Source organism: Pangasianodon hypophthalmus, chromosome 22 (assembly GCF_027358585.1).
Source record: "Pangasianodon hypophthalmus isolate fPanHyp1 chromosome 22, fPanHyp1.pri, whole genome shotgun sequence".
Lineage (NCBI taxonomy): Eukaryota > Metazoa > Chordata > Actinopteri > Siluriformes > Pangasiidae > Pangasianodon > Pangasianodon hypophthalmus.
This window is the reverse complement of record NC_069731.1, coordinates 455834-465833: the sequence shown is the minus strand read 5'-3', so window position 1 is coordinate 465833 and position 10000 is coordinate 455834. Positions and strand designations below refer to the sequence as shown.

Here is a 10000-nt window from a genome sequence, read left to right as displayed (position 1 = left end):
GAGCTGGAACTCTTCCGACTTTGTACCGAGTCGAACACTTTAGTGTGGTTTAGGACGCAGCCCATGAGTGTGTTTTTAAATAATGATTTATTAAAAGTTTAGATAAACTATTTAGAACATTAAAATGCGGTTTGGGACGCAGCCGTTCCCATGACAACGTAAGCAAGTGTGTGTATGTGTGTGTGTGTGTGTTCCGCTCTCTTCATGGCTCCGTCCCAAATCTCCAAATCACTTCAGTGACGCAGTGATGTCAGCTGCAGTAATGCACATTAATAAGTGCCGTTAGTTGCGATGTGCTGCCGGAGAAGAGCCCCGGTTACCATGGCAACTGCCTGTTGCTCCACTGCGCTACGTGGTAAGATAAAATTCTAAACCACTCGTGATAACATTTTTTGGCCAAACCTCCAAATCTCACACACACACACACACACACACACACAACAGTGTTTCATCATACCACTTTGACTAAATATTTAGTGCATTAGTTTGGGATGCTTAGTTACGTGCGGCGCTTTTTGATGACGTCATCACACTGCACTACACTATGTTTTGTAATCCACACTTTTTTTTTTTTTTTTTTGCATGTTTTATGAAACGTGCAGGAACAGAGTGAGCGTGATGGTGTTAATGCCGGCGGAGCCCTTGAGCTGACCTGTCTCTCTCTCACACGCACACACTCACACACACACACACACACACACACACGGAGAGCTTTAACAGCGTTAAGCAGGATTACTCTGTGTTTCCAGATCTCACTGATTAAACAGGAGCTGTTACACTCGCGTCTACACTGAGCTCTGTTTAAATCCGTTTATTACACAAATCACAAAAACACAGTAAACACGCAGCACTAGATCAGAGTGTTTTGAGGAAACGCAGCTGGTGTGAGCGCGCGGTGAAAACATGACGACTTCTTTTGGGTAAAATGTCGCTGTAGTGAAGAAGATTTCTGAGTGAACAGTAAAGTAAGTGTTTTAAATACGAGTCTGTTTATTTTACTTCATATCCACTTCTCCACCGCGCTCCATCCTGCACCGACGCTGCTGTTTACTCTGCACGAGCTTCTCTCTCTGTGTGTGTGTGTGTGTGTGTGTGTGTGTGTGTGTGTATCCTGTTATACCGTCACATGCCTCCTCACTAACTCGATTACTCTGATTATAACAGTTAACGAACAGATAATTAAACATGGCGTAATCACGTATCATCCTTCCACTCACTGCACTCGTGTGTTTGTGTTTAGACGGCGCTCGAACAGAGTGTTTTATTCCTCTTACGCCACAGCAGCCTGCCAACTATTACAGTTTTACATTCATCAAAGAACACATTAGAGTTACATTTAACATCATGAAACGTCCACGAAAGAACAAAGTTGTCACTTACGTTATAGCAGCTATAAACACTCGTTCCCTCAGCAGCCTCTTTATTCTCTCTCTTCAAGTTAATAAGAGAAAAATCGCAGCTTGTTCCGCATGTTACTGAGAAACCGCAAAGAAGCGTAAACTCCTCTGTCCTGAAGACATCGGAAAACTGAAGGCTACAGCTTTACCTCTGACACTGGAGACTCCTTCCATCCTTCCATAAATATTAAATAAACCTCTCCTTACTTTAAGAAAACTTCACCATATCAACAATTTTAAAAAACATGTTTATTATGAGTGGAGCGTCTGCCGTACACGTCGCTGTGAATGAGCCGTTACTATAGAAACGTGTACAGCAGACTCTCCACATAATCTAAGGCTATTAATAAACAAATTTTAAAAAAACAACGTGTTGTTTAACAAAGGAAGCTGTATGTGGTGACGTTTTTTTTGTAAGGAGATGTTTAGTTAACATTTATGGAAGGAGTCTCCAGTGTCAGTGTCAGTGGTTTTCTGGCATCTTCACAGCAGAGGTGTTTCTTGATAATAAAAAAACAAAGAGCTGCGTAAATCTTTTCTCTTATTAACTTGAAGAGAGAGAATAAAGAGAGGATGGTGAGGAACGAGTGTTTATAGCTGCTATAACGTAAGTGAGAACAGGAACTTGCTCGTTTCACTGAATATTACATGTAACTATAAACAGATAAAAAGGGTGACATGTTGTTCATTAGTAAATTGAAGATTGTAATCCTGATGAATCTCTGTGGTGTAAGAGGAATAAAGCACTCGAGACTGTGCGGTTATAGGAAAATAATCTAGTTTAGGTGTTAACAGTAAGCATCGTGCCGCACGGCGCAAACACACGGAGGATAAAGCGGAGTGATCGGGACGCGTCGAGTTTGCAGTCAGATGAAAAAACCACCACTTGTAAGAGTTTTAAATACTTTTTTTAATCGTGATGCACAACTTCAACCCTCACACCACACCACTGCTGCTTTCTTCTACTCTCTGCTCTGCTCTCTGCTTCTTCCTCCTGTTTTTTTCCACTCAGTTATCAGCTGTAATCAGCACTCGTTTGTTCCTGTTGTAGTTTTTCTCTCTGCTGGTTTTGGAATAAATCCCGTGTAGTTTTTTTTAATGGTTCGTAACTGAACTCTGACCCGCAGCTCGACTGCAGTCTGTTTATTTTACTCCATATCCACTTCTCCACCGCGCTCCATCCTGCACCGACACTGCTGTTTACTCTGCACGAGCTTCTCTCTCTCTCTCTCTCTCTCTCTCTCTCTCTCTCTCTGTGTGTGTGTGTGTGTGTGTGTGTGTGTGTGTGTGTGTGTGTGTGTGTGTGTGTGTATAAAAGCGAACGAGGAAAATCCGCTTTATCAGCTAGGGCGTGTTCAGTTTAGCTGCATGTTTTTAAAAGCAGAATTAATTTCACAGCTTTACACTCGCACACAGAACGCTCTCCATCTCCATCTCCATCTCTCCATCCAGCTGAGTGTATTTTTTAAAATTTAAGAATAATTTCATAAAATACGTATTTCAATATACCGAATGTCAGTCAATACAACCGAGAGAATTGTCAAAACATGACATAAGGAACATTTCTAGCTAAATTACTTAATAAAATAAGAATAAAACAAAATGAATATTGATTATTGCTGTTTTAAATTTAAATTTTCTATATTACACTGTTAGAGTTATAACTCCTACTTTATCTGTAAAAGTGTGAATTTAATTTAATTTAATTTAATTTAATAATAACCGTATGTATATATCTTGTATATCTTTCAGCACTGATTTATAAAATTATAAAATAATAATTGCATTTATTTTATTTCATATATATACTGAGTTTTTGAGGAAAATTAAGAAATTTCATCCGGTAATTTGACGTGATGAAATATTTTTTGTTGTAAATGTGATATAAAATAAGTGGTTAATTGCTTCTGTATTTAATAAAAGTGTGTGTGTGTGTGTGTGTGTGTATGAGACGGTTAGTAATTTAGCGTTAATGTAAAATATTTTGCACAGAGACAGTAATCAGTGAAATGTGGTGTTGAGTTTCTCAGGCTTTTCTCTCCTTCGCTTGGCATAGTTTCTCAAACGACTTTCCCACAGCTAAAACACACACACACACACACACACACACACACACACACACACACACAGAGCGAGAGAAGGATTATTAGGGATTGAGAGGATTGAATTAAAGGTGGCCTTTGTTGGTTATTAAAACTTTGGCTGTAGGACGTCACTGATTTGACTCCGAGTCGCAGCGTTCCTGCTTCTCACATCACGCTTTTAACTAAATTAACTTAAAATAAATAAATAAAGTCAGAGAAACACGGTGCAGGAACATTTCTGATTTACTTTAAATGAGAAAACTCGGTGTGAGTTCTGCGCAGGTGAGTGTGAGCCCTACTCTAACACACTAACCCTACTCATCAGCTCATTAACACACACACACACACACACACACACACACACGCTATCAGGATGGTCCGTGTTTGTTATTGAAGGTGGTGTCTGTAATAAAATACGCATCTGATAAAACTTTCACAGCCGGACTCCTGTGAACAAACCCACAGTGATCAGAAAGCGTGTGTTCCTCTCAGCCCGGGGTTCTGCGTCACGCCTGGTCACATGACCACCTTATGGCTCATACATTTATTTAACAGTCGTGATATTGTGTGTGAAATAAAGGAGGCTTTTATCCCCGTCATCATCGTCATCATCATCGTCATCGTCTTCATTCCTCCAGCTTGGGACCTCGTGCTGCTTTCATTTACATTCATTTACATGTTTGATGCTTTTATTAGCAGACAGGATGCAGTCCATAAAGTTTATAAAACACAGTCAGGTCCATAAATATTTGCACACTGACAGAGTTCTTGTTGTTTTAGTGGACCATCACAGTATATTGGAGTTGAAATTAAATAAAGAACATGAGGTCAAAGTGCAGACTTTCAGCTTTAATTTACATCCAGATCCGGTGAATGGTGTAGGAACTGCAGCGCTGTTTATATCTGGCCCCTCCCCTTTTTAATCATAATCATAAATTAAACGGTTATTTTTAATACTTGGTTACGAATCCTTTGCAGTCAATGACGGCCTGAAGTCTGGAATCCACAGACATCAGCAGGTGCTGGGTTTCCTCCCTGCTGAAGCTCTGCCAGGTCTTTACTGCAGCTGTCTTCACTTCCTGTTTGTTCTCGGGGCGTTGTGTCTCCAGTTTTACCTTCAGTAGGTGAAATGCAGCTCAGTTGGATTCAGCTCAGGTGACTGACTCGGCCATTCAGAACACTCCACTTCTTTACCTTAAATAAGCGTTGGGTTGCTTTTGAAGTACGCTTCAGGTCATTGTCCATCTGCACTGTGAAGCTCCATCCACTGAGTGTTGAAGCATGTGTGTGAACGTGAGCAGATAATATCGCCCTGTACACTTCAGAACTCATCCTGCTGCTTCAGTCAGCAGTCACATCATCAATAAACACAAGAGAATCAGTTCCACTGGCAGCCGTACACGCCCACACCCACGCCCACGCCTACGCCCACGCCATAAGATGAGGTGGTACGCTTCAGATCATGAGCAGTTCCTTCCCTTCTCCATACTCTTCTCTTTCCATCACTCTGCTACGAGTTCATCTATCTCATCGCTCTATAGGATGTTGTTCCTGTTCAGTGGTGTACGTCTCGTAGTAAAGCCTCTGTATTTACTCTAGTGAAATCTTCTCTTGATTGTTGGCTTTGACACAGATACGCCTACCTCCTGGATGGTGTTCTTCATCTGCTCGTCTCTTGTGAAGGGGTGTTTCTTCACCAGGGAAAGAATTCTTCTGACATCCACTACAGTTGTTTTCCATGGTCTTCCAGGCCTTTTGGTGTTCCTGAGCTCACCAGTGCGTTCTTTCTTTTTAATAATGTACTAATTAGTTGATCTGGCCTCGCCTAATGTTTTTGCGATCTCTCCGATGGGTTTGTTTTGATTTTTCAGACTAATGATGGCTTCCTTCACTGACAGTGAGATGTTTGGACTTCATACTGAGAATTAACAGCAACAGATTCCAAATTCAAATGTCACACTTGAAATAAACTCTAGACCTTTTATGTGCTTTACCAGTAAGTGAAGTAATGAGGAAATAACACACACCTGGCCATGGAACACCTGAGCAGCTGATTGTGGAATTACTTTTGCGCCCACGTGTATAAAACGTGTTGTAATTCCTACACTGTTCACTCGATCTGGATGGAAATTAAAGCTGAAAGTCAGTCAGTAAATTTTTTAACTCTAACTCCTATATACTTTGTCAGTGTTTAAATATTTATGGAGCTGTATATTTTATACATAATTTATTTTCGAGGGAGTTCATTTGACTGAGAAGTGTGAAAATTACTTCAGTCACTGCAGTATTTTCATTTATTTATTTATTTATTTTAGAGAAATTAGAATTTTTAGTATTACTACATCATCACGTGTAAGAGTGACTCAGCTAACAGTGTGCGGATGAGTGCAGGTCACAGCGGTTCCTTTTGCTCTTTTCCTAACAGTTGAAATATTTATATCATTACTCTTTTGTTTGTTCTTCTCCTGTGTCTGTTAGTTTGGAATGCACAGTGACCTTGAGCTAAGGAGGGATATAAATAAAACATCTTGTTATTATTATCAGTATTATTATAAGGAACTGGTTTGGGGGCATTCCCGATTTGCATATTCATGCAGTCTAGATTTCTTAACGAGAGTAAAAAGTTTTAGCACCTTTTTCTATTGACATAAAGGTGAAAGCTAGACCTCGCTGATTTGTTAAAAAAAATTATTAAACAAAGATGAATTTAATGATTTAAGATAACAAGACGTGTGTGTAAAATTACAGCCTGGATTAGGGCTCAGTGGGAATTTTCTCAGGCATGGAGAGAAACGGACGCCGCGATCGGGACGGAAATCAAATCACGGTCACACCTGTGAAGGATGGAGTTACCTCGCAGTCTAAAGAACAAAACTAATCCCATCCCAGAAGGGAATTAGTAGCCTAACACGCCTTTTAACCTCATGAAGGGGTTTAACACACACCTCCGCACACCCCAGTGCATGATAACACACCATTATGGAGGATAAAGTGTGTGTTGGAGCGCATTACTGCAGATTAACGTGTCTTCGTCGTGGTGCTCGGTGTTTTTCCGGCCCTGTGAGTCGTGATGAAACATGCCCGATTCAGCTCGACGCCGCGTGAACAAGGATAAACCCAGTGTGGTGCTACTGCGTGAGCGTGTTGTTGTTATTAACGTGCCGTGTTCCTGCCATTCAAAGCGCAGTGACATTCCATTTCCATTTCTCACTCTGAATGATTACGTTAGGGGAATTCTGACTCTGATGTTCTCCTGCATTCTGGCTGGATCGTGGGTTCACCAGGTTTAAGAGGAACTTTCTAATAAACATCTGCAGAAAGCGAAATTTCCCAACAGTCTCGTGACACAAAGCACTGAAATGCTGATGTTCCCAGTAGTTCCTTCTCATGAGTGCTTTTTTTTTTTTAAACTGTTGCTGTGTTTTTACTCTCATCATCAAATGTTTTCCACATTCCATAGTCCATATTTCCCCAGTTGCCTAGCAACAGTGTGACTGTGTGTTTAAATGCACGGAGTGATTTTTGTTTACGTTGTGTTATTAGGTCACAGAGCCGTGTACGTCGGGGTCCATGTCCCATTGGGGCGACAGAGCAGGAGACGGCATCGACATCGAGGACACAGACACCACCGCAAACGGAGAGACAGAGGCTCGGAGCGCGAGGACGGACGAGAGTCGCCCACATACGGTAACACACACACACACACACACACACACACACACACCTCATGTCCCGGTGTGTTTGTTTTACACTGTCACTCCTTCTGTTCCCTAATTTGATGCACTACGTAGTGAACATGATCCTCTAGTGTAGACAAAACGGCGCGACCATGCGGGTGGTTACTTAGCGACGCTGCGGGCGGTTAAGGCGCAACAGCGCGGGCGGTTACGGCGCGACGGTGTGGGCGGTTACGGCGCGACGGTGCGGGCGGTTACGGCGCGACCGTGCGGGCGGTTACGGCGCGACCGTGCGGGCGGTTACGGGGCGACGCAGCGGGCGGTTACGGCGCGACCATGCGGGCGGTTACGGCGCGACAGCGTGGGCGGTTACAGGGCGACGCAGCAGGCGGTTACGGCGCAACAGCGCGGGCGGTTACGGCGCGACGGCGTGGGCGGTTACGGCGCGACGGTGCGGGCGGTTACGGCGCGACCGTGCGGGCGGTTACGGCGCGACCGTGCGGGCGGTTACGGGGCGACGCAGCGGGCGGTTACGGCGCGACCATGCGGGCGGTTACGGCGCGACAGCGTGGGCGGTTACAGGGCGACGCAGCGGGCGGTTACGGCGCGACGCAGCGGGCGGTTACGGCGCGACGCAGAGGGCGGTTACGACGCGACGCTGCGGGTGGTTACGGGGCGACGCAGCGGGTGGTTACGGCGCGACGCTTAGGGCGGTTACGGCGCGACGGTGTGGCCGGTTACGGCGCGACGGTGTGGCCGGTTACGGCGCGACCGTGCGGGCCGTTACGGCGCGACCGTGCGGGCCGTTACGGGGCGACGCTGCGGGCGGTTACGGGGCGACGCTGCGGGCGGTTACGGCGCGACGCTGCGGGCGGTTAGGGGGCGACGCTGCGGGCGGTTAGGGGGCGACGCTGCGGGCGGTTACGGCGCGACGCTGCGGGCGGTTAGGGCGCGACGCTGCGGGCGGTTACGGGGCGACGCTGAGGGCGGTTACGGGGCGACGCTGCGGGCGGTTAGGGGGCGACGCTGAGGGCGGTTGCGGCGCGACAGTGAGGTTCCTTACAGTTTTAAACTACATATAACGTACTCCGTATAAGTACTGTTCCAGAGTAGGGAATAGGGAGTAACCTTGGCCTTCCTCCTCCTCTTCCTCAGACACTCCCTCTCAGCGTGTTCAGTTTATTCTGGGTACTGAGGATGATGATGAAGAGCACATTCCCCACGACCTGTTCACTGAACTGGATGAGCTGCACTTCCTCGAAGGAGAGATGTACGAGTGGAAGGAGATGGCCAGGTACACACACACACACACACACACACACACACACACACACACACACACACACACACACACACACAACAACCAGAAATACACACCCACTTATATATTTATATATTTGTGTGTGTGTGTGTGTGTGTGTGCAGGTGGCTGAAGTTTGAGGAGGACGTGGAGGATGGAGGTGAGAGGTGGAGTAAGCCGTATGTAGCCACTCTCTCGCTCCACAGCCTGTTCGAGCTCCGCAGCTACATCATGAACGGCACCGTGCTGCTCGACATGAGAGCTAACGCCATCGACGAGATCGCAGGTTAGCGTTAGCGTGGTTAGCGTGTAGCTTGGCTAGCCTTCGTGCTGCTCGGTGTGTTTGAGATGCGTGTGTTTCGTTCAGACATGATCATCGACAGCATGGTGGCGTCGCAGCAGCTGGACGAGTCTCTGAAGGAGAAGGTTCGGGAGGCCGTGCTGAAGCGACATCATCACCAGAGCGAGAAGAAGCTGAGCAATCGCATCCCGCTCGTGCGCTCCTTCGCCGATATAGGCAAGAAACACTCGGACCCGCACTTACTCGACCGGAACGGTGAGACACACACACACACACACACACACACCCCCGCTTTGTTCAAAACACTCCACACAGAGCCTCGCTTCCAAAACGTACAGGTTTCACTGTCATCACATGTAGCATCTACTTCCTGTCCACAAAAACAACAAACACAAAAGGTAAAAATGGGGGGTGTGTGTGTGTGTGTGTGTGTGTGTGTGTGTGTGTGTGTGTGTGTGTGTGTGTGTGTGTGTGGGTGTGTGTGTGTGTGGGTGTGTGTTTACTGTTTGGAATTTTACTGCATGAGGAAATGAGCATGTCCTGCAAGGGGGCACAGTTTAGTAAAGCCCTCTGCTAACTGCAGGTGTGTGTGTGTGTGTGTGTGTGTGTGTGCACGCATGTGTGTGCGTGTGCAAAGGCGTGTGTGTGTGTGTGCGCGTACGTGTGTGTGTGTGTGTGTGTGCATATCAGTGCACGCGTGTGTGCGCGTTTGTGTGTGTGTGTGTGCGAAGGCGTGTGTGTGTGCGAAGGCGTGTGTGTGTGTGTATGCGTGTGTGTGTGTGTGTGTATGCGTGTGTGTGTGCGTGCATATCTGTGCATGCGTGTGTGCGCGTTTGTGTGTGTGTGTGCAAAGGCGCGTGTGTGTGTATGCATGTGTGTGCACGTTTGCATGCGCATACAAGTGTGTGTGTGCATGCGTGTGTGTGTGTATGCGTGTGTGTGTGTATGCGTGTGTGTGTGTGTATATGCGTGTGTGTGTGTGTGTGTGTGTATATCTGCACGCGTGTGTGTGCACGTTTGCATGTGTGTGTGCAAAGGCGTGTGTGTGTATGCATGTGTGTGCACGTTTGCATGCGCATACAAGTGTGTGTGTGCATGCGTGTGTGTGTGTGTGTGTATGCATGTGTATATGCGTGTGTGTGTGTATATCTGCACGCGTGTGTGTGCACGTTTGCATGTGTGTGTGCAAAGGCGTGTGTGTGTATGCGTGTGTGTGCGTGTATATCTGTACATGTGTGTGT

General features: G+C 46.0%; 1 protein-coding gene across 1 annotated transcript in view; it reads left to right on the top strand.

The window, feature by feature from the left end:
* Positions 1–10000, top strand: part of slc4a7 (solute carrier family 4 member 7) — a 45450-nt gene that overhangs the window by 9710 nt on the left and 25740 nt on the right. Inside the window, 4 exon segments of the mRNA XM_053227902.1 lie at positions 7025–7168; positions 8314–8452; positions 8584–8744; positions 8826–9014. Of these exon segments, the coding sequence (XP_053083877.1) occupies positions 7025–7168; positions 8314–8452; positions 8584–8744; positions 8826–9014 (633 nt within the window).